The sequence below is a fragment of the Macrosteles quadrilineatus genome, unplaced genomic scaffold (genome assembly GCF_028750875.1).
Source record: "Macrosteles quadrilineatus isolate MER2022 unplaced genomic scaffold, UCM_ALF_1.0 Scaffold_3__2_contigs__length_128488019, whole genome shotgun sequence".
Taxonomy (NCBI): domain Eukaryota; kingdom Metazoa; phylum Arthropoda; class Insecta; order Hemiptera; family Cicadellidae; genus Macrosteles; species Macrosteles quadrilineatus.
The window spans coordinates 33,778,542-33,804,205 of NW_026542596.1; the positions used below are offsets into that span (position 1 = coordinate 33,778,542).

The window sequence follows — 25,664 nt, forward strand, 5'->3', positions numbered from 1 at the left end:
AATTAAATTTGCTGCGTTTATTCACCCCATAAAGAGCTATTTCAACGATAAAGAGTGATAACGATGGATTAAACTATAGGGCGAGAATCCTTAAAATAAATTACCTTTTTAGTTCCAATTTATCCCTTCCCTGGATTATAAACTTTAAAATGACACCTCAATCGTAAAAATCTGTTAAGTAGGACGGTTGAAAAAGAGATGCACCACAAAACCCCTTATAGTATCAAATATATAGACGATGAGTAGCAAAATAAATAGAAATGCATGCATGTGTAATGTAAAATGGGTGACATTGTCTGTGAAGCTTTGTTACAGAATAAGATCAGCTGTTATTCAGGGACAGAGGGTTCCAGTTTCGAACGATCAAATATTCTGAATTTTCTCAGAATCGAACCGGTGACCTGCGGCATGTTAGACGAGCATTATTACTACTTACCTACCCAAAAGTCTTATACGATTTCAAGGAAACAAAAAATAGTGTTATCTTGCATTATTAACTAAATAAATAAATGCTGGAGCTATAGAATTGCAATAATTGAAAGTCTGGCATACCAAGTTTATTGGACGTCAGTTTTTACTGTTTGTTTGTGACTAGGTTCAGCTGGCAAGTGGTCTGAACACACTTGTAGCTATTTGGCAGGTATATCCAAGTGCCCCGCTGTTTTTGGTGTTTGTTTTCCAGAATTAGATATACATGTTGGCTGACTGGTGTTCACTTCTATTTCCAGAAGCTCTTCATATTTTCTTGTAGGTGCAGACACCTCAAATATCACAAACAACGGGATTCTCCTGATATTATCCAGTATTTCTAATTCATTGACTCATAACTAACCAAAATAATTATGAAGTCTTCAGATGTATTGCTCCATAATGTGTTGATTTATGACAAATAAAAAAATGAATTTATCATATCTTCAGATTTACATATTTGGCTAGTTACTATGAATGATTTGTTAAAGGTAGTTTGTTGGTTTCATTATTTTCTCACTACACTATTATTTGAAAATAAAGTGTCTGTATGCTCATTTTTATCATTAAATATCTTCTTTCCAAATCAGCTGAACCTTCAAAGCTAATTGTCAAAAGCATTTCGCAATTTAAATTTTTCATCCAGGGATTCCCTAGGAAGACTAAGGTTAGTAGTGCATTGATATGAAACTACTTAATATTTTTCCATAGATTAATTAAGGACCCCATAATATCCACAATTTATTTGATTTATTATGAAATCTATTAATTTTGCTGTTACAATCACCTGGTTTCATACATAAAATAGAACCTTTGACAACTATTGATAGAGCTAGACAATTTATCCCAATGTTATATGGTTGTTCCCAGTGTTTAAGTCAAATAATGGACGTAGTTGAAGTGAGCCAACGACAGATTGCGCTGATGTAAATTACTGAATGCTGTCAAATATTGAGACTATTTAACCAAATCAAACTGATATGATGACTTATTTATTGTAAGCTTTGGCATCGTGTATGTCATATCAACAATCTTAGTAAAAAAAACAATGTAGAAAATGAAATTTTAGACACCAGTGCAATTTATGACCTTCTCACAGAGTTCTTTTATTTTTAATAAAAGAATTGGCTACAATTGGTCCATAAGATTGGGATGTCTACTTCAATATCCAAAAGTCAATTATTATAAATTTGTAAACATGATTTTATATATTGACCAGTGATGTTGACAATTTTAGGAACTGCGTAATGATATGGTAATCAATTATGAGTATGACTACTTATCTTCAGTGGCATATTTTCCATTGCACTTAAAATTATTTGATCACCATACCGAAAAACTTTCTTCAGGGAAGTAAATTTAGGTAAATACTAAAGTACAAGTGGACTTATAAGTAGCACGTTGTATTTGGATTGACACTGTAATGTCCAGCGGTAGATAGTGAGCGACCACGATGTGTCAGGTTTGATTGATCACCTGAAGATGATGAGCGATGAGGAGATGACATCAATTACTCTCCAGTCATCATCTCCATGAACTCTGCAACATAATCAGTTATCAGCTGTTACCGACATCAAACACCCTAAAATGTTTACGTATTAATTATGTCTCAGCCTCTTATGAGCTCAAGATATTTTAGCTCTGTTAGGGTCATACACTTCCTTATGGTAAAATAAATCATTGGTGTTACATGATCATTTTCTCTTACAATCACTTGGTTTATTATATTAAAGCGAAGGGCCTTTTCTACATTTTTAATTTCTTAGAGAAGTGATTTGAAATTCATTGCAAATACAGCCACTAAGCTACTTCCTCTTAATGAATCACAAATTATGAATAAAGAAAAGATTTTTTTAACTTTTATTTGTACTATAACAGTAACAAAATTAAGAAAATCGAAACTGGAAACATAGAGGAATAATAAATTGTCGACTTTTCGATAAACACGTATTAACGTCATACAACTGTAAATTCCATAACAATAAAATATAATGTAAATTGTTAATTTATACTTGATCCATACTCTATAAGGGAAGAAACTAATAAATGCAGAACAATATTCGTAAATACGAAATAGACAAACAATAGCTTGATTTCAACGAAATGTAAAAATGGCCAAAAGGCACTCTGTCCATTATTTTCTACCAATGAAAGATTGCACCTCGGGGACGAGTGATCACGTTCTCAGTGTCACGAAAAGTACAAGAGCACCTTTGATAATGAAAATGTTAACCCGAATAAAGTTTAAATGGTGAGGTTGAGGTGGTAATGTAAATAGTTTTACCCATTGTAGATAGTAATTTTCAACTATAGGCCTACCTTAGGGCTATGCTTCATAGATCTAGGCCTATAAAGCTTTTTTAATTTAATCATTGGTTTTAAAATATGGACCAACACGATCCGGGTGACATTTAATTGCGAAGCATTTGCTTTGGCTTGAAACTGTCAGATACTGTATTTGTGAAGGTTTATATATAATAGTTTTGCCAGCATATCTGAAAATATGCAAATCAACTGCTGTTCTTAAAATAAGAAGGTTTCAACTGACTACTATAAGATACCCGTGCGTAGATCGGGTACACAGCTAGTTAAAACTAAAATAAGTGATGTTTTAGCTATTTTTATATACCAATAAGGAGTATTATTATCAAAATAAATATTCACCATCAAAGTCCACGGTGCCAGAACCGTCAGTATCTATCTCAGCGATGATCCCGTCCAAGTCCTCTGGTTTGAGAGCGTCATCTAGCGCTGCTAAAATCTCCCTTAGTACAGCTGTGGTTATGTATCCGTTACCTAAACATAAATAACAAGTTACTTTATGTATATATACATTTAGGATTAATATATTATAACCTGGTTTATTTATGTGTAACAGTAGATCAGTAATAATGTATGGTCAATGCATTTTGGCCTTTGTCATTCATCCCACACAATAATTGAGTGGAGCGAAACGAAGCTCTTTGGTATCAACTTCAATGCAAACTTTCTAACACATTAAGTCAACAACGGCTGAACATATTAAAGTAAAACTTACCATGGTTGTTTTGTTAATTGTTTGAAAGGTTTAGAAAAAAACAATTTAAATTTTTGATAATGCCAATATAATTTAAAAGTAACTCAAAGCTTTTAAATTTAAACATTGTTCTTGTGGGTTGCCATGATGGTTACAAAATAACGACGTAAATGTAAACAAAACAAAGAATCATGGCATATGTTTAAATCAAGCCACGACATAAACACGATACAAAGGAAACAATCCGGATGATGACCACTGATCAAATAATACCGACAAAGTTTAAAGTTTACGCTTAGGTCGCAATTTGGAAAAGACCACTGATCGAAAAGGTACAGTATTTTACAGATTTGATTTACGTAGCTAAAAGAGGTTATAACAAAAAACTTTTCTTTTGTCATTGTGAATTAAAACAACTACAGTACATTATTCTGCAGTATGAAATAACTAGGTATTCTAAAATCTATATTTTAATCTAAAAAGGCTATTATGAACACGCTTTCTTATTATTCACTTTGAAATAATTTGTATTATATCATCATGTTGGCAACACAATTGTTGTATTGATCGTTGTGTTTGCAACACCTTGGGATATATTATTGCCCTAGAAGGATCAATTATTTTTGCGTTTTCGTTTTACAAGAAAATACCTAATTCACATATAAGAGTGTCATATTAAGAAACATTTCAGAATGTATTCTAAAAACTTCCTGATATTTGTAGAAAATGAAGACGAGCAATAACACCCGAAACGCATGAACTGACAATTTGAGATTGTTAAATGTAGAACACTTGCTTGAAAACAATGCTTTTCATAATTGTTTTAAACTAGTTGCTGTACCCGTGTTTCGCAACGGAAAGAAACCCCTGTTCCATAATCACTGAAATATATTTAGAATAAATAATTTATATTATGATAAATCATCCCTCATAAAGTTTTAGATTAAATAATCCTACCTCATAGTAGTCTAAAATATGTTCACATTTAGTAGACATTTAAATGTTCTGATTGTTTACATTTAAATGTCAACGCAAAGGTAAAAATTGTGAATTTTTTCATTCTTCCATGGATAATAATTAATAATTACTTTTAAAATCCTCGCCTCAAAACGTTGGACATCCAAGGGGTAATCCTGAGAGGAACTCAGGAAAGTGAATAGGCCTATGACATTCCAAGATATTTGGACCATATTTGTGCTTAATTTTGTCTGTATCTGTTTAGTATTTTGGTCATGACAGCTGCCCCGTCAGACAGACAGACAGACACCACCGAAATTTTATAATAATTTATGTTAAATGTACACAATTTTTGAAAACAACTCCCAGTTACAGCTATTTGTGTGATTCTCTCAAAGCAGAAAAGTCTTAAAAAGTTACATCTGCTAATCGTATGGATCCATGAAGGATTGTTTCAGCCTAAATTGCAAGTTCTGGCCAAGATTTAAAAAAATGTCAATGAACTAACTGTGGGTTTACCAGATGAAATTAGCGAGCAATCACTGGAAAAATACCGATACAAAGGATATGTATGAAATGACCACATCTTTACTTATGAAACTTGTTATAGATGTTGATAGTTCTGAGCGAAACTGATAACTTAAATTATATCTATATATTATATTATATCTATAAACATGTTTCTATTTATTGATTTATTAAAAACCATGAAACGTGATCGCTTCGCTCAACTGGCTTTCTCTGCTATGAAAGCAATCCTAGTTTAAATAGCAAACCAAAAATTTCCTCAATTGTTTAAAATTAAAAATCTGTTCACAAACACCTTACTATCTTGAATTGCTTACTTATAAAATACCAAATACAAAAGGTATTAGGCCTATTCCACCAACACAAAATTAAATTCCAAGAGTCTCTGAATACTTTTCTGAACTACGAGTATTAAACTATTCAAACCTTTGACTAACGTGAATTTATTTTAGTAAAATCTAAATATATAAAAGGCAAAGCCCTCACTGACACACTCACTCACTCACTCATCACTAATTCTCCCACTTCCCATTTACCTAGGAGGCTGAAATTTGGTACACCGATTCTTTAGGCATTAAATAAGAAAACTAAGTTGTTTTTGATCTGATCGGACTCTCGGGCTCCGCCCCAGTGGCTCTGGAGTTTCCCATGTTAACCTTATGATTTTTCATATTTAAAAAGAATTAATGAATCTTATCAGCTGTTTCAATTAAACAAGTTGGTTCTGTTCTATGATGTTCAATAGCTTTAAAGTTACAAGGATTGCCAACAGGGTGCAGCACTATTATTATTTTTTAATTTATGACAACAGCTAATTTGCAACCAAAAGGTGAGTGAGCGTATCGAACGAACTTCAACCTGGAGGCGAGTTAGCGTAGCGAACGAGCTAACCTGAAGGCAAGTGAGCGCAGCGAACGAGCTCCAACCTAAAGGTGAGTGAGCGTAGCGAACGCACTTCAACCAGGACGTGATTGAGCCATGCGAACGAGCTCATCTTGAAAATTAAGAAGTTAAACGGGGCAAAGCCCGCGGGTACAGCTAGTCTATATATATATAAGGCAAAGCCCTCACTGACTCACTCACTCACTCACTCATCACTAATTCTCCCACTTCCCATTTACCTAGGAGGCTGAAATTTGGTACACTGATTCTTTAGGCATTAAATAGGAAAACTAAGTGGTTTTTATTCTGATCGGGCTCTCGGGCCCCGCCCCAGTGGCTCTGGAGTTTCCCATGTTAACCTTATGAGTACTCATATTTAAATGGAATTTATGTATCTTAACAGCTGTTTCAATTAAACAAGTTGGTTCTGTTCTATGATGTGCAATAGCATTAAAGTTACAAGGATTACCAACAGGGTTCAGCACTATTATTCTTTTTTTAAATTTATGACAACAGCTAATTTGCAACCAAAAGGTGAGTGAGCGTAGCGAACGAACTTCAACCCGGAGGCGAGTTAGCGTAGCGAACGAGCTATCCTGAAGGCAAGTGAGCGCAGCGAACGAGCTCCAACCTAAAGGTGAGTGAGCGTAGCGAACAAACTTCAACCAGGACGTGATTGAGCCATGCGAACGAGCTCACTTATGAAGTAAAACGGGGCAAAGCCCGCGGGTACAGCTAGTATTCAATAAGCACACGATCGTTAACAATAAAAAAGGTATTTAAGGACAATACGTTTATTCTTATTGAATAATTCTTTCGGTAAAATCTGCGAAGGAAATAGGTATGTTCTCCAGCTGATTTTTTTACCTTAGACTACTTCAACCCCACAACAAATAATAATGAAATCAGCTGTTTTTGTCGCACTGTAGTGGAACATTTTTGTTTCAAATAAAACAGCCCAATCTTCATTTAACTGGCGTTTTCCCTTTTTTTAATTTTTTTCCTCGTTGTGTGCCACCTTACTTACCTTCCTTATCGTACAGTCTGAAGGCTTCTTTCAGTTCTGCTGTCATCGCCTCTGCATCCTCCTCTTCTAGGAAGTTGCTCACGATCTGACAAAACCCGTCAAAGTCTACTCTGCCGCTCTCTGAACACAACAATCAAATCAAAATATGACAACGTAGAAAATTAAACATCCACTATGTAAACTTGTACGGTTAAAAACCTAGTAATGATAAGTAATGTTATTTTATAAAATCGTGATTTTGGTTCAAAAGTGCTGTTGTATAATGTTTGTTCCTTTCAAAGTAGTCGTTAATAGATTTTAAAAGAACAGTGGACCCCTTGGTTATGTCACTGAAGGTTATGTTGAGTGTGGCATTAACATCCCTCGTCAATTTTAAATTAACATATAAACTAGATACAAAAATATGATTACTATAAATGTTCAAAGATACTTTGTTTGTTTGAAGTTCAATGTTAATAATGCATTTTCTAAATTATCAGAAGACAAATTAATTGTTATTCATGTTCTTCCTAACTATATTACATTTTAAAATTGTGCGTAGACTTCATTATATGGTTTATAAGTATATTATAAGTTTAAGTCTGATTTATGTGTTTTTAATGGAGAGCGCAGAAGTGTACACCTCTTTTATCTTATTGTAAGTGTTACGATTTTTGCCTTACGGTTTACTTATGCTATTTTTATGAGATCGTTCCGTTTACTTAAATAAACTAAAATAACAAGATCCAAAGAACAAAATAAAATCTATATAAACGGCGGAAATAATCTCAACGTTGTCTTCAGCTAGTCCAAAAGCATGGTGTATCTACAATGGAGTATATTTCATCTCTGGTAATTAGATTACTTTAGTAGTTACCGTCAACATCAACTTCCTCAATGAGTTCCTGAAGCTCTTCGTCGTCAAACACTTGACCGATGGTGTTGAGAATGCTGGCAATCTTGGTTGTTTCTATGTAGCCGGACTTGGTAGTGTCACACATAGCGAACGCCTTCCGCATGACTGGACAGTTAAGGTTCAATTAAAATATGATCTGTATCTGTGATGGTTGCCACATATACTCATCTTTTGGCCAATTATACCATCAAAGTATAATGCATTTGGCAAAACAGTTTATCTTAGGACCCACCAATACACGAGCTAAAGAATGAATAATTTGAAGTTTCTTTTTTCTAAAATAAATATATCATTGAATGCTTACAAGGAAGAATTTCTAGTATTTAGGCTAACATACTACAACCGATTTTTTAAATAGCCGTTTCAGTTCAGTTCTTAGAATTGAAAAGATTTACTGAACATCATTGATTACTTACTTAACAGCATTGTTGTTTTACTTTACAACACGAAAGACGGAGCAATGAGTTTCTTAGAGAAAATAAGTAAAATTGTAACACTTCGAACGTCAACTTATCAGCTGTTGAGACCAATTTAATTCATTAAACAATGAGTGAGTGTTTGGAACAAAAGTCGCTGCATCACAATCATTGGTCATGAGAGGCTATAAACATAACCTCTCTTGGAAGTTATTAATAGTGATTTTTGGTAATTAAGAAATAGTTTTAGGTAGTTTAATGTACGCAACTCACGTAATTAGCCTTAGCGACACTCGAAGAAGTTTTAAACGCACAAGTCAAGGTCCGTATCTTATTTTTTCTACTTGTGTCGGTAAGACTATCCATGCGTGATCATTGTGTAAACTACTACTACGGTTCAAAGGTTAATGCAACTAATGTGATTTTACCTATTAAATATCATAGTTAGTTACTCTCAACGCTTACCTATGATAAAGGTTGTTGACAAGCTAATGGGAGAAAGTGTCTGTCAAATTCTGCTGATACCGTTTATTTTACATTATTTCAGGCTAAGGCTATACATGGGGGTTGTGGCATTATCACTTAGATAAAATCCATTGCAGTAATGATTTGACGGTATTTAACCGTATTTAAACCCGAGACCTTTGGGACTGAAGTCCTGCACTCTTAACTGAAGACCATCTCCCAACTTGAATTAAGAACTTTAAAAATAAAGTGAACAATAAGGTGCAAAAATCTTAAATTCTTTTTAAAACTAAACAAAGTGTTAAGTTTAGTGATAAGTAATATATTTGTAGTACAGAACTATCTAATAAATACAATATGTTCCGTTAAAGAAAGGAAGAAAACGGTTTTTTGTATATCCGTGACGTTGTTTCGCAATTAGTTACGAAATATCCACTTACTGCGTTACATGTGTGTTATGTCATATGTTTTTCCACCTTAGCAGGTAGCTTTGGCGTGCCAACCGTGTCAGGCGTGTCCGTGTGAGAAGCGCCAGCCGCCGACACCGATTTGGACGCTCACCGGACACTCACTACCTCACAGCTTGAGCTTGTCAATCTAAGATATTTTCTAGCGGTTTTAAATATTGTGACCATTCTGTCAGCTCTACGAAAACTCCCAACATGTATACCACAAAAGTGTTTAATGTACGTAGGAAAGATAAACGAAAAGGTGTATGTTGGTTAAATGATTATTTAAAATTAAACATGGTACTAATAGGCCTACTAAAATTATAGTTCGCCCTTTTGATCTCTCCATCAACAACTTCAATCGAAAAATGTATAGCTTAAGTTAAGGAATAGCGTTTAACCTGTAAATGTTTACAGTTAGTTTGTTCCTAATATGACAAGAGTTGTTCTGAAAAACAGTTGTACTGAGAAACGCTTGATCAATAAAGGTTTTTTTTATTTATTTACTTATTTTATTTATTTATTTAAGAAATTTTAATAAGTCCTATTACAAGAAAATGCTCCAAAACATGTAAGGTACAAAAAAGTATATGCCTACTTTATTCTTAATACTAATTTAAATTTAAAACTTATCTAGACAATTACTAACCAGCTGTATAGCAACACTATAATAACTACACAACAAAATTCTTAAAATGCTACAATATACTTACTACGAAGCTTTTCTTCGTCTTCATCCTGTAAAATAGTAAAAAGAATTTTATTTTGTGTGACACAATAGTATATTACGTTACTAGTCCTGAAAATAAGTGTTTACCGGACGAGTGTGGTCGTTCCCGGAAGGTCGAGTACGGGATTACCATACGAGTCCGGTAAACACATTTTGGACGAGTGGCGTACGATAGTTTACACCTTCTACTAAATCTGTTCAAATCCTTATACATTACCACCAACTAAAGGACTAAAAATCACTTGTCATAAGAGAGGTTATTTTTTTTGTTTATAACCACTCATTGCCTCCCATATACAGTATAATCAGCTGTTTGGTGTCCGGTAAAACTCATTACAGTACAGTATTACGCAATGAAACCCCATTTGATTAAGTTGGCGGCAAACAGCTGTTTTCTGGACTAAATCCTTGCGTGGGAAGCTCGTCAAAATAGAGTAGTGTGGCGTAAACTTAATTTTGTTAATAGCTAAGTATGTTAATTGCCTTTATACCTACACATAAATAAAAATATTATTACATTATATAATTTTCCCAATATATAAATTTTATATAATTTACTGTTCGTACATTGGGGAGCGAGCTGGCGTAGTGGTTAGAGCGCGGGACTTCAGTACCTGAGGTTCCGGGTTCGACCAACTCACCGATGGATTTTATCAATGTGATAATGCCGCAACCCCTAGGTCTAGTCTGAAGTAATGTGAAAAACAATGCCAGGCTCGTGCCTAGCGTCCTAGGACAAAAAAAAACTGTTCGTACATTTCTATAATTCAATGCCCTCATTTTATATCTAATTATAGAATCATTAAAACAATTCAACCCAATTCCACAGTATTAGATACACTTAGCAACTATGATTGACCTTCAACAGGTGGTTTAGAATATTATAATTTTTTATTAGAAATGCAACGATCAGTTAACAAATTCCGCTAGTCAGCTGTTGATGGTGTGGTCTATAAATCACGTCACCCCGTCATTAGTTTAGCATTGTTGTATCTGTTAGAAACACTCGTTCTTTCGAAATTCAGTAAGCAAAAGAAGTTATGAGGGAATATTTTTCATACTTTATTCAAGTTTTATTGGATTAACATGCTATAGTTTGTACGGTGGAACCTGTGTCCAGACCATATGGCCAACGGTCAAGGCCTTATGTAGCCTTGGGTGTGTACAAAAAGTGTTTGTTTACTATTTAGTTCCCCATCCATACAAAAAGTTATACCGTATTTAATTTAATTGATATGTAATAAACTATGAAAATTATAAAAATGTGTAAAATAAATGTTGAAGAATGGAAAAAGTTTTCTTTATTAGACATTAAGAATTAAGTTGAGGATTAAATTGAATTTGTTATTCCTAAGCATCGTTTATGTGTTTATTTCATTTCCTATTTGTTTACCTCACTAAATGTTGTATCTTGAGAATAGTGTTTGCAGTTTTGTGTTACTAAACACAAAAATTGCTGTTTTGTCCTACACATTCAACTTTATTTTATAAAACCAAATAACTTATGCGATGCATTAAACTGAGTCATGAAAATCATTTTTTTGTTGGTTATGATTTTCCCGCAAATAATTAAGGACCATTCCCTTATATCTATTACATAGTTGTATTTTTTAGAACACTCCGACTAATCCATATATAAATCCCAAAGTACCCATGAACTTTTGAGAAAACTAAAAATCACACCCCCATAAACCATATAGGCCTACTTAAAATTTCGTCATGACGAGAAACCTTGCGCAAAACTATCCATCATTTCATAAATTGCCCTTTAAGGTCGTAATTCCTTTCTAACTAACTTTCCATATACCTAATGTTAAAAGTACCTCAGCTGTACTTATTATGAAACCCGTAGGTAACAGCTAGTTCTAATCATGTAATTTTTCTTATGTAAAACAAACATTTTTTAATATCCTAGCCTTATCCAAGTATGGATGGAATATCGATTGTATTAATTATTTTTAAATTAGCTTAGTAGTTAGACAAAGTAATCAGTGTTTTTGACTAATAAAATTAAAAAGATTCACCCAAAACTTTTGAGCTCGCATGTTTTTCATAATGTGTGTCTTAGAAACGCACTCTTAGATTCTTTCTTTTACGTTAAAACCTATTAATATACAGAATATCCCGTTAGTAAACGCCCAACTCCAAGGAATGGTGTTATGGCTCAGAAAATGCATGTTTTTCTCAGCCCGCTTTGTTTACCAAATATCCACAATTTAGTTTTTGTTTTTTTGCATAAACACTATATTTAAATTTTTCTAAGCGATCTTTATGAAACTTGGTAAGTATAGAAGAATATCGAGAAAGACATTAACTTGGTCCAATTTCAAGTTTCAAAATTGTTACCATTGTAAACGTGTATAATGTAAATGTCTGTAAATTGGGTGTTTAAAAAAAATCAAGACCATCTTTATCTAACAATCATAATTTCCTAAAAAGAAAACTACTTCAAGTTAAATAAATCGAATAATAAAACGGGGCGTATGCTGAGACGCACGTGACAATAGTTCTAAAAATATCACATATTTTTAAACTTATCAAAATAAGGCTAAGCTAGTCAGGGTGCGCCTTATCAGCACTACTTAAATACAATGTCAATTTTCATAATGATTTTCGGTAGGATGAATTTATAAATAAAAATGTGTTTGTAAAAAATACAAAATGGCTGATATCTGTTTAACGTAGCGTTTTGGAGGGAAAATCCTTGTTTCTATTTATTTACCCTTAAATCTATTCCCGAAGTTGTGATTTTTACTTACGAGATACCCTGTATAATTTTGACCGTAGGATATTTCTACACTAACACAAATATGCTAACACTCACCATGGCTGCTACAGTATGTCAGTCACTGTGCTCGAGGCTCGAACAGGCGACCTACCTTTAAACATGAACAGAACCCACTACAATACAGTTGCTGTCTGTTTCATATTCAACAGTTAATAATATCCAGAAGGTCGCTGTCTAACTGACGATGGACATGTGGAGCTATTGTTGTAACGTCAAGTGGAATTGCTTATGAAATTATTCTATGTAAGGTTAAAAATAGTTGCCAACAAGCAGCTGTTCGTACGGGTTGTTTCTTTAGTTTAACCTATTTTAGAATATACTAGCCGCTATACCCGTGCCTTACAACGGGGCCAGGATGCAGAAGAGACAATTTTGGTTCCTTGAAAATAATGGCAAGCAGCTTGAGAACGCTAAAGAGAACAATTATAATAATGTTCCCTAGATCTGCAGTATGTAGACGGACTTTTCTTAATTTTCTATTAGTATTTACTGGCTATATAAACATATCTGTAACAAATCCATCCATTCCATGTATCACAGCTTTTTGTTTCTGCTTGGTACAAATTAGCTGTTGTTATAAATTTAAACAATTAATAGTGCTGCACCCTGTTGGTAAACCTATTAACTGTTTAATGCTATTGAACATCACAGAATCAAATTGTTTAGTTGAAACAGCTGTTATGATTTTTTAATTCTATTTAAATATAATTACTCATAAGGTTAACATGGGGAAACTCCAGAGCCACTGGGGCGGAGCTGTTTGGACGGATCACGGAGTTGATTGTGTATAAACCTATTCCATTAAACTAACCATTTCCCTTAAACGTATGTACCAAGTTTCATGGCAATCGGTCCAACTGTGTCCGAGCTCATAACGTTCAAAAATATATATACACACTAGCAGAGTACCCGTCCTTCGTACGGGGTTGGCATATAAGTATAAAGCCCCCAAAGGGGAGGTAACTGCTCGGTGTTGGTATCGGCATTTTCAAGTAGGCCACAGACATGGACGACTGGGCATTGGGTCCCAGTGACATTCCTTTATCCAGGATGGAGGGGTGTTTAGCTCTAGGAGAGATGGAAGTGCATCATATTCTCTAACCTACCTGTGTCTGTGGTTCTTTGGGTTTCGGCCTGCTTGTTGTGTGCGACCAGCATTCAGTGTGGCAAATCCTCGACTTTGGAAGTAGCCTTTCCTGGAGGTGAAAACGGGCAAGTACCCGTAGCTCACGGGGACACTCAAGGGCAACGTAACTTTCCGCAGTGTGAGGGTAACGGTTTGTAGGCACTTATGCAAACCAATCCCTGTCTCTGAGCACGGACGGTATGGTTATCTTGAGTGTGGGGGGTTCTTCCCGGAACCTCAATTGAGTCAAGGGTGTCGCCACCTCTGGTGGATAGGTTCATCCGGGTGGGTCCCACTTCTATACCTGCCTCCTTTTGGGAAACCCTGATGGCCTGGCAGTGATGTTGGGTCTGACGGGCAAACGAAGTAGATCGGGTGCTGGGTCCGAGCCCGCCAGGGGTATCTGGGGATCTATCGCTCTGGTTATCTCTGGTTTCCCAGCAACTGGGTAAGGCCTCGATCGGGTAGTGGTGTAAATGGGAGGTTGGGGTTCCCCCGTCAGCGTGCTGACGGTCCCCTTCCTTCTGGCTATGATGGCGGGTTCTGCCTGTCAGGGATTAGATAGGTCCCGAGTGTTGCTTGCACTAAATGCGTCGGGGTGCTCCATTATGGTCCTCTAGGGCTTGTACCTGGTGGAACCCAGGTGGAGTGACGCTTAAACAAGCAGCCGGAATCCCTGGTTAGGATTGAGGGGCAACCCTCTTTCCGAAGGGTCTGCTTCGGCAGCCGGCGAGCCTGATGACCTTAAGTCATCCGCCCATGATGTGCTAAAGGTTGATGCGTAAGCTTCGGCCTACATCATGGGGCCCGGGTATGTCTCACGATAGGTACCGGGTACGTAGTCAGGGGGCTTCGGCTTTCATGACAAAGAAATAATAATAATAAAAAAAAAAAATAATAATATAAGTATAAAATGCTTATTGCAGTTATACTCGATCTTTGCGCTTGCAATGTGAGAAGACACGGTTTGAGAAAATTTGCTTCCTCAAATTTATGGTATGCTATAGTATTACTCATCTACCATAGCCATTATGTTCTACCACTTCACCTTCACAATAGAGAAAGAGATTATTAAAAATTCACAAAATATAACAAATTATTCGTGAAATTAAAAAATTAACATAACTGTAAACAATCCTACTTTTACAGTTTTCATTGCGTACCACAGTTTTTTTGTTGCTGCTTAGTTCAAATTAGCTGTTTCATAAATAATGAAAAAAATAATAATGCTGCACCCTGTTGGTATATCTTATAACTTTTTAATGCTTTTGCATATCATAGAACCAACTCTTTTAGTTGAAACAGCTGGCTAAATTCTTTAATTCCCTTTAAATATGAATACTCATAAGGTTAACATGGGGAACTGCAGAGCCACTGGGGTGGTATGTAAATCGGGAATGTGAGCTATCATCATGCCAAACTTCAGCCCAATCCAACCAGTATTTTTCACGTTTACTTGTCACAAACATACATACATCCATACATCCAAACTTTCTCATTTATAATATTAGTAGGATATACAAACTTCCTCTTTTATAAAATACTAGCAGAGCACCCGTCCTTCGTACGGGGTTGGCATATAAGTATAAAATGCTTATTGCAGTTATACTCAAGCTTTGCGTTTGCAATGGGTGGAGGACACAGTTTGATAAAATTAGGTTCATAAATTGACGGTATGATATAGTACTGTGTTTTATAACACATCTACCATTGCCATAATGTTCTACCATTGCACCCAAACAATAGATAAAAATAAATTATCAAACATTCCTACAATATCACAAGTTATTCATTAAATTAAAAACTCAAACCTAACTGTAAACAATCCTAATTTGACAGTAGTTCTCATTGTGTATAACAGCTTTTTGTTGCTGCTTAGTTCAAATTAGCTGTTGGGATATATGCACAAACAAAATAATAATAGTGCTGCACCCTGTTGGGAAACCTTATAACTTTTTAATGTTTTTGCATATTATAGAACCAACTTGTAAAGTTGAAACAGCTGACTAAATTCTTTAATTCCCTTTAAATATGAATACTCATAAGGGTAACATGGGGAACTACAGACCCACTGGGGTGGAGCCCGAAAGGATTTTTGAGATAAGAATATACCTAAATGTTAATAGGGAATGTGAGCTATCATCTTGCCAAATTTCAGCCCAATCCATCCAGTAGTTTATGCGTGATTGAGCAACACACAAACATATATACAAACATACACACAAACTCACAAACTTTCAGATATATAGTATTAGTAAGATAGACTAGAGGACACATTCTGCTCCGCAGCGTTGAAATAAATGTCATATCCGAGAAATAATCTTTAATATTTTAATATTTATATTGGCGTTAACCCCTAATTTAACACTTATGTCTGTCTTTGCAGTTGATTGATCAAAATCTGATCATACATTTTATTATTACTAAATCAGTAAAATCACAAAAATATGTATGAATGTTTAACAATCATGTTGATTCAGCCGATTTTCCATCATTGCCAATAGTTAGAGTGAATAATTTTGCAGGTGATTATTTATCTACTGCAACAATAACCACGTTTTCGCTTCACAGTATGTCCATGACAACACGAGCTGCTCAAGCAAGGTTTTGCTTGTTTTTGTATGAAGCTGTCACCTACACCACGTTACGTCACACCCTTTAAATCTCCCACAGATATCCAAGTCTTGTGCAGATCTCGTCGCACTGAGAGGAACCTTTTTACTTTTATTCGTAAGGTTCAGAAAGGTCATTGTTACATAGGGAGGCTATGAAGTAATTCCGTATTTTCTAATGAGGATTTGATAGGCCCTGTTCTCTTACAGGGTCCTTAAAACGAAAAATCAATGCCTTTTGATACCCCTCAAATACAAGGGCCATATGACGCTGACATCAAGGAGTGTCTACGGCAAAGACTATAGGATGGATGTCACCTGCTTCGCCTAAAATGTTTTTCTATGTTACGGAAACATGTTTAATATTTTTAAGTATAAAAAACGAATTGATTTTAAGTCGTCTGAAATGAAAGGTATTATAGCATAACTGTCACCATGTTTTGCACTATTTATACAATTAGTTTTTTTCTACTTTCTGAAGCTAAACTGCTGTACTGCTATAATAAATAACTTAATAAATAACGTTGGTATTTGTAATTTGTTGAACCATAGGCCTACATAAAACGTTGGTTAGTCTATGGTTAAACTATGTTGAGATTTTTTGAAACACAAAATTAAACAAAATGTTGACCAAATATTTTCAACGAAAACAACGTTTTCAAGTTTGTTTAGTGTTGTAAATAGTATTGTAAATAGGAAAGTAGATGTTTTTTGAGTCTTAGTTACACACATAGATGTATCGTACACCATAGTTGTTTAGTCAAATTTTACGTCACATAATGTCGTTACGAACGACAACTCTTTTGACGTTTTTATCATCTCACTGCGCAAATTTGTCCGTTTGAGAGTGTATACAATCACAATCTGTCTGTGTAAGTAAATAACAGTGACATACACATAATAACATTGCTTAACAACAATCACAAGTTGGAGTAATGTATTGAGACATATTCAAGTGAGTCATGAAAAAGATGTTTATTATTATTATGTAAAAACAATAATTTTATTATCATTAAACACATGATTTGACAAAAATAAACAAAATATTTAAGCGAAGGCAGTATTTAATAGCATTTTTTGTAGTCCGGTCGCATACGACAATCATTCTCAATGTCTCCTCAGCAGTAATTCTGTACATTTTTTCATTCCCCAGTCATCATTTCCATGAATTCTGAAATAAGAGACAACATTCATTATGGAAAATAATACGTTTACTTCTTCGTAACACTTGTATAACAGTGCATTCAATTCATTGTTTGTATTTAATCCATACAATTAAGATGATAAAAAGTTGTTAAGATCAAATCAAATCATTTTTTTGTGCCAAATTAACAATAGTATAGTTTGCATTACTTGCATTACACTATACTATACCAGGGAAATAGATATACATATACATGTATATCTGTAGCACTGACACTATACAGCAATTATTAATAATTCTAATATTTACAATAATTGCATTAGAGCTTTGAAAACATTTCAGGAATTCTTAAACGCTGTAACAGGTTGTACTTCGCAACTTATGGTTTAACTGTTTTTATTTTAGTTTTTTTTTTAGGCTTGGTTCTAACTGAAGGGATAATGGAAGCGAGTTATACAGCTTTATGTCAATGTACAATGTGTGTGTGTGTTTTTTTTTTTTTTTTGTTTTTTAAGATGTTTTGGGTTAAGGAATTGGAAAGTTAAATGAATTGAGCAATGTGTATTGATTTTTAGTAGAGAAGTCAAAATCAGAAAAGTTTTGTTTAAAAAAGGTCAAAGATTCTAGAATGTGGAGGGAAAAGTCAAGTTTTTGAATTGCAAAAGTACTATCTGCAGGACTGGCGCTAATAAGCAAAGAGAAAATAATTCTTACAGCAATCTTTTGGATTTTGAAAATAAATTCGGTTTGTTTGCTCTCAAATTACAACAGCATAGATGGGGATAAATGAGCCCATAAAAAGCGGTTAGCAGCACATCTACATTTTTAAGATTGCGAGATTCTAGATTTTGAGATTGCGTAAAACGGAAATTCCAGAACTGAGTTTACTTGAAATGTATTTGACATGACTGCAGAAACTAAGTCTCTCGTTCAAGACCAACCCTATCAACCCTAGAAAATTTACATTTGTTAATTTTTAGTAAGTTGTCAAACCATTGAGTTAAGTCATTTTCTTCACAAAAAGATAATTGTTCCAGATTGTAAAGATTGGAGCTAGATATGGAAAGGGAGGTATCGTAAGCAAACAGTGATAATTTTAAGAAGATAAAGATTCTTTTATATTTTATCTACAAGATATTCATGAACATATCACCTCCACTTCTTTTTTTGTTCTTATTTACGCCAGTGGCATTTTTGTAATGAAGTCAAACCCTTTTAATATAAGGGAAAGCGGTCCAAACCCATTAAAATTTGGTGGAAGTGCCGGGGATTGAACCCGTCCCTCCCACACCGAAGTCCGAGACGCTAACCACTAGGCTAGAAACACACCCAACACAAACAACCCACTTCTTGTAGAGGGGTTATTATACTTAAATATAAACATTCATCAAAGATTTACAACCGTGCACAGTGACTTTGGAAACACGCGAGTTCAATTACTAGCGGATTTATACAATCGGAAGTTTGTTTTACCAACACAGTTTCCCAGAGAACGAATAGCAGTTTTCCAAATTAAAACGGGGTGCAATGTATGTAAGGAATGCCATTTACTTTGTTTTTTTCTCTTTTAAATATCAAAACAGCCAACTCTGTGGTTGAATTGTTTAATTGTTTTTTTTTAACAAGGTGTTTGAAAGCGATATTGAACGAACAACTAATGATGTACTCTTGTAGGTTAAACACTTGTCGAATACGCCTTTTTACGGACTTTTAACCAAGAAAACTGAAAATACTATTTATTCCGACTATTATGGTACAACGACTAAAGGAGAAATATAATTTTGACTGCAACACACTCCGTGAGTGGCTCGACTGTGTTCTTTTTAATCAAAAAGTGAGTGTGAGTTTTAATCAAAGAGCTAGTCTATATGGATGCGAATGTTTACTTCTGTTCACCAAAGTTAATAAAAACTTGGAAATATTCACCATCAAAGTCCACGGTGCCAGAACCGTCAGTATCTATCTCAGCGATGATCCCGTCCAAGTCCTCTGGTTTCAGAGCGTCATCTAGCGCTGCTAAAATCTCTCTTAGAACTTGTGTTGTGATGTATCCGTTGCCTGCGAAGTTACAAGGAATACATTTAGTCCTTCAAGATAATAATCATCCCAATTATGAGTGGAGGATGAGTGTGAAATTGAGTAGGCCTATGATGCCTTGTGTCTCTTTAATACTGCCTTAAAACCGGCTGTGTTTTTAATGTCAGCATTGCACCCCAATGCTGAAGAACTAGCTTCAGTTTCGAACAATCAAAATCCACTTTAAGGAGCGCTGATTCTGATAGCATACAGATTGCAAGGCAAGAAGTTAATCGTGTGACTGCCCGGCTCAAATTTGTTAAGCCACCCCAAAAGATCATTAAAAAAAGTGTACTTTTTGATAAGCAGGTCCATTAATTACAAAATGACTGGATGTTTTTTTTATGTGGATCCCAAAGTAATCATTTTCTGTAGAGGATGTGGAAAATAAACATTATGGTAAATGGTGACAACTTTGATGACAACCCTTAAGTTTGAAGATGATTCATGACTCACCCTCCTTATCGTAGAGTCTGAAGGCCTCTTTGAGCTCCGCCTGCATCGCGTCCGCATCTTCCTCCTCTAGGAAGTGTGAGACTATTTCACAAAACTGGTCAAAGTTTACCTTCCCTGTTACTGTAAAATAAAAATAAAATATTAATATTACCTCTACAGATTATACACTAAGCTTTATAAATATCTAATAACTTTAACACGCCACGACCAATCTAATGACACCTTGGACCTTGGATCGGTTGCGTGACAGTTTTAAAACAATCCCAAAATTCATGTTAGCCAATTAAATAAATATATAGATTTTAATTCCTTTAATTGTCCGTGATCTATGTTTTTATGTCCCCGAAGGTAAAACTATTAGCAGTAGGAACATTATCGGGATTTTATTGGTAAGGTTCATATAATAGTTTTGCAGATACACACAAGTTTATATGAGATTCGTCCATTCGTTTGCTTCAATTTAATATAGGTTATGTGAACATTAATATGTTTATTGTATAAAAATACATTCTTCATAGTTTTCTTTTACAATTTGAATACCCACGTATCCTCCTAATTGAACTTCCCCGAGTAAAAACCCTACTGAAAACTGTTCAGTGTCAACAAAATCAATCAAACACGTTATAGTCAACTCTAGATGCTGTAACTGATAATTAAAATAAATTTCACATCTACATAAACATTTTGTAAAGGCAATGTGAGACTAGGCTAGATTAACTAAGACACAAACAGTTAACTCATTGTAGTCAATTTGATATCTGTGCGGAGAAAAACTGCATTGTAACCAGTGAGAAGGATTGAGGCGGTCAACAGCACTTATTATTTAGGAGACTAGTGACAAATAATGGAAAATGTGTTTAGTGGAAAACTTGAAGGGCAGGGTAAAAGGAAGCGGTAGGAGGAGAAAGGAGGCGGTAGGAGGGGAAAGGAATATGTGAATATCATACTCCTCTGTAAACCTTTTTGAGAGATAGAAACTAATTTCTTAATTGGTAAAACTACCTTCCTACTTTATGTGTGGATGTTCTAAATGTGTTTGCTTTGTTACATTCCAGTAAGAAAAATTAATATAAATTACTTAACATAGTTACTATACATAACTTCTAAAGTTTTGTATTTTGTAGTTGGGAGCCTTGGATCTCCCCAGATTGATGTATTTTTGTAAACAACCATTTTACTTTAGAGAGCATTATAGAATCTTTGCATAACAAGTTAATCTTCGAATACAGTAGATAACACGGAGTGTCTGTTTTGCAATTTTATATTGTGGAACGAACTTCTTTAATTCTTCCAAATGAAAGTAGAAAGTACCAAACAATTTGTAATAACCAACCACCTAATCAATAGAACTAAAATCAATAGAGTTGGCAATACTGACGCTCAGGGTCGACCTCTTCTATGACCTCCTCCAGCTCAGATTCGTCAAACACTTGTCCTATGGTGGTCAGGATGCCGCTGATCTTGATTGTCTCTATGAAACCGGATTTGTTGACGTCACAGAGTTGAAACGCCTTGCGCATCACTGTCAACACAACACTACTGTTAGTCAGGGTCTTGAGGGTCTTGGTTCTTGAGAGGTATATAGGAGCCATACGTGACATCATACTTCTCCGATTTCAGAGGAACTATTTCATGACGATCACACTTTCAAGTTCCATTCCTTGTCCGTTTTGGTGGTTCTAGTTCAAATTCGTCCGTTAGCGCGATAACTAAAGCAAAAATTATCAGATTTTGATTACATTTGGTACAAACGTGGCTACGGAGGAAATTGTAAATTTAAAATTCCCATGTTATTCTTATGGAGAAAAAGTCAACTGTTGTAGTTTGCTTGTTTATGAGCATATTTTGATCAAGTTTAGAAAATGCATTCATTTCATACGAAACTAAACTTTTTACAAAAAACACATTTTTACCCTCCCTGTTGCAGCAAACCTAAGTACTCGTTAAACTAATGTTTTTTTTTATAAATTTGATATTTTTAAGGAGACATTTTAGTGTAAATCCAATCAGGTAAATGGAAATTCGCTTAGTCAACTGATATGCTGCGGCGGGGGTATTGTTTTATTTTACTGTTATGTTGAAACAATTCCCAAAGTTTACTTGGAATATGGCTGTAAAGTTAGTTACTCTTCCTGGAAGTAGGTTACCTACACCTCTTTGGCTTAAAAAAAATCAAGCCTTTTTCCCTTCGCTATTTTTTAAACTACACAACGTTTTGAGATGAAACGCCTTCCATTTTCCAGTGGCCCTATAACTAAATTATATTTACCTAAGCCTAACAACCTAGCCTAACCGGTGGATGTCGCCGTTTAACCTGAAAATTAAATCAATCATTCATTGCAATCATGAGGTTAACTGTAAGAAAGGACCATGAGATTTTAAGTTCGACTCAATAAAGAAGGATTTTTATTTCATTTCATCATGAACTTTAAAATCGCAACTGTTTATGTATTATCATCTTGTCAAATACATCAAAATTCTATTATTTTTTAAGATACGCCATTTTTAAATCATTGTACTGAGTCTAAAAATATTAAATATTTCATTAAAATCATTCACTATTTCAATGTGTTTCAATAATAATAAATTTGATAAATTGATAGCCCATCAGTGCCATGGCCATAAGTTTCATAAGTTTTTTAAACGTAAAAATGACGTAGAAGCTGCTTTCAAAAGGGGTTTGTAAGTTAAAATATGTCAGTAAAAGTACAGAAGATGATACAGTTTAAATCTTCTTACACAACTTTCGTAAATACTTAATAATGTAGTAACAAAAAAGAATAGACAATTCTATTAGCAATTTTCTATGTTATGTGTTTTTTTCTAAATTAGTTAAAAAAACTCTTTACAATTCGGTTATAGATTACTAGCAGAGTACCCGTCCTTCGTACGGGGTTGGCGTATAAGTATAAAATGCTTATTGCTGCAGCTATACTCGTGCTTTGCGTTTGCAATGGAAGAGGACACGGTTTAAGAAAATACGGTATGCTATAGTATAGCACATCTACCATAGCCATAGGTGTTCTACCACTGTACCTAAACAATAAAAAAGTGAAATTCTCATTTTTCACTGCTTTTTGTTGCTAGTTGGTTCAAATTAGCTGTTGTCGTAAATGAAAAAATAATAGTGCTTGTTGGTAAACCTTATAACTTGTTAAAGCTATTTAATAGAACCAATTTGTGTAATGGAAACAGCTGACAAAATTCTTTTGTTCCTTTTAAATATGAATACTCATAGTAGTTACATGGGGAACACCAGAACCACTGGGGCAGAGCCCGAAAGGATTTTTGAAATAAGAATATGTTAATCGGGAATGTGAGCTATCATTACACCAAATTTTAGGCCAATTTGACCAGTATTTTTCGAGTTTATTTGTCACAAACAAACATCCATCCATAAATCCATCCACCCATACATTCATACATCCAAACTTTCTCATTTATAATATTAGTAGGATAACTGAGATTTGAGAATATAGTATACAGTCATTATAATTAGAGGTAGAAGTTTCTTTACAACTTAATTTATTTTTCATAAAATTCAGGGTTTGATTTAAATTATAGTGTTAGTGTTATATTTTAAAATATTTTTACTTGCCACGCATTTTCTCCTCGTCACTGTCCTGAAAAAAAACACGTTTAAACATTTAAAAACATTTATTTTATGAAAGATCTTTGATCCTAAACATTGTACAAAACACATTACCTACAGTTATTTGGTTGATTTTTGCTTCTAATTTATGTTTGAGAATACGTGAATTCGCCTATAATCGAAAATACATTTAATTGCGAATATTACTAGATTATTGTAATATCTACCGTACGCTTCTATCGAGTTAGATGTATTGAAAAATCTGTAATATTGTTATCAATACTACATATATTATTGATATTATTACTCAAATATATTACTCGATATTATTGATTTCAAACATAACGATTAGAACGATGTTATAATGATACAATGATCTGCATTATTGTAATCATAAACTTACCATATTTTCTAATTGCTAGTTTTCTTTACGTGGTATTTATATCAATAGGACTAATTAAAATACAGGGTGCCCAGCTTCGACTAGGACAAACATTACCAGATAATTCGGGAGGTAAAAACAAGCAAAAAATGCAATACAACATGTGTCCAATCTCAAACCGTTTAGCGTCTGTCTGTCTGTGATTTTTACAAAATCGTTCATAACTCCTTAAGGGAATGAATTTTAACTATAGCGTTGAAATTCAGCAAATATGTTTACAAAAACAGCAACCTCTCAGTTAATAATAGCCCAAGCTTAACAATCTTTACACTTACGTACACTTAACTCTTTTACACTTAATTCTTTTAGTAAATAGAATATGCAACTTTTGGTATTGAGTAAAATAAAAAAAGTAAAAACAAAATTTATAGTTTTTAATATATTAAGCTTTGAAAAAAAAGTAACCACCATTTTGAAACTGTTATACATTTATTGATATTTTACACAAAGTGATTGGGCAAAACGATAAACATATTTGCTGAATTTCAATGTTATAACCCAAACCGAGTTATGAAAGTCTTTGTAAAAAGCACATACAGACAGACAGACGCTAAACTGCTTGAGAGAGGACACATGTTGTATTGAATTTTTTGCTTGTTTTGACCTCCCGAATTATCTGGTAATGTTTGTCCTAGTCCGAAGCTGGACACCCTGTATAGAATATTATAAATCGACGAATCATCATATATTTTGAAATTTTCAACGATATATTTACTATTCATTAAGTGTCCACGAATTCAAATATTGAACGACCTCCAACATACACATTTCACATACCCATTGTGAAGTACAGTTTTCGAATAGACATATGTAAGTACAGGGTGGGATAGTATTTGTACTGTTTTGATAAAAATACTGCACTTGTTAAAACTATTTTTGTGGAATTTACTAATCAATAAGCACCAAAAAGTAAATAATAAACGACATTTTGATGTTAAAATTGTCTGATGTGGTTGTGCGTAATGATTAAAATTCCTAATATTTTTTCAGCAATACAAAGGAGTTTTTATTAGATATGACTTGCAACCAACTGTTAGGTTACGAAAACTGTTAAATTCTATCTACAGTTACAATGCACTGGTATTGTAACATAATGAACCATTTGTCTTCATCAACCTTAGCTGAATTTAAATATGTCTACATATAATTTAGTAACAGATTTGTACTACAGTAATACATTTAAAGTGTGGTTAGATACTTACCATGTCTGCGGAAGTAAAGGTTCTGCGATTCTCCCCTCCGATTCCACTACTTTATTTATAAATCTCGTCATACTCTTTGCCACCTGGATATCTGAATGATGCATCGTCCGCTGGAATGTATGTCATAACATTGATTGTACACATTTCTTTACCACGTGAATAATAATAATAAAAGGTCTTTATTCAGCAAGAGTTTTTAGATATGTACAGTTCTACTTTTCAAAACAACTATTGCCATTAATCTACTTAAACTATGTAAAACAACGTGTTGTAAGAAACTTGTTAAAATTGTAATATTTGTTTGTTTTAAATCAATTATTCCTCCGTAATTTGGGGATACTTATTTTGTCACTTAATTTGGCACGTGGACTTATCAAAAACTATATGAAAATG

General features: G+C 34.2%; 2 protein-coding genes across 2 annotated transcripts; both read right to left on the minus strand.

The window, feature by feature from the left end:
* Nucleotides 1-1,855: 1,855 nt before the first annotated feature.
* On the minus strand, nucleotides 1,856-12,768 carry LOC128988776 (troponin C-like). Its single transcript, XM_054410399.1, has 6 exons — nucleotides 12,658-12,768; nucleotides 9,817-9,841; nucleotides 7,735-7,878; nucleotides 6,879-6,998; nucleotides 3,133-3,264; nucleotides 1,856-2,007 (listed from the first exon to the last, which is right to left on the minus strand). Exons 1-6 carry the CDS (start codon nucleotides 12,658-12,660, stop codon nucleotides 1,979-1,981), a joined length of 453 nt encoding a protein of 150 aa, XP_054266374.1. The 5' UTR covers nucleotides 12,661-12,768; the 3' UTR covers nucleotides 1,856-1,978.
* A 4,541-nt stretch (nucleotides 12,769-17,309) lies between these two features.
* LOC128989074 (troponin C-like) lies at nucleotides 17,310-25,330 on the minus strand. The gene is made up of 6 exons (XM_054410931.1): nucleotides 25,272-25,330; nucleotides 23,634-23,658; nucleotides 21,414-21,557; nucleotides 20,036-20,155; nucleotides 19,430-19,561; nucleotides 17,310-17,530 (listed from the first exon to the last, which is right to left on the minus strand). The coding sequence occupies exons 1-6, from the start codon at nucleotides 25,272-25,274 to the stop codon at nucleotides 17,502-17,504; spliced, it is 453 nt and encodes a 150-aa protein (XP_054266906.1). The 5' UTR covers nucleotides 25,275-25,330; the 3' UTR covers nucleotides 17,310-17,501.
* Nucleotides 25,331-25,664: the final 334 nt, after the last annotated feature.

Bases quoted from the DNA above. Each gene is read 5' to 3' on its own strand.
- LOC128988776 (XM_054410399.1), bottom strand. The intron at 6,999-7,734 runs GTAACTACTAAA...TGTTGTGTTCAG, and splicing joins TGAGGAAGTTGATGTTGACG to AGAGCGGCAGAGTAGACTTT. The intron at 3,265-6,878 runs GTAAGTAAGGTG...ATTTATGTTTAG, and splicing joins CAGACTGTACGATAAGGAAG to GTAACGGATACATAACCACA.
- LOC128989074 (XM_054410931.1), bottom strand. The intron at 20,156-21,413 runs GTCAGTATTGCC...TTTATTTTACAG, and splicing joins AGAAGAGGTCGACCCTGAGC to TAACAGGGAAGGTAAACTTT. The intron at 17,531-19,429 runs GTGAATATTTCC...CTCTTATTTCAG, and splicing joins TGGCACCGTGGACTTTGATG to AATTCATGGAAATGATGACT.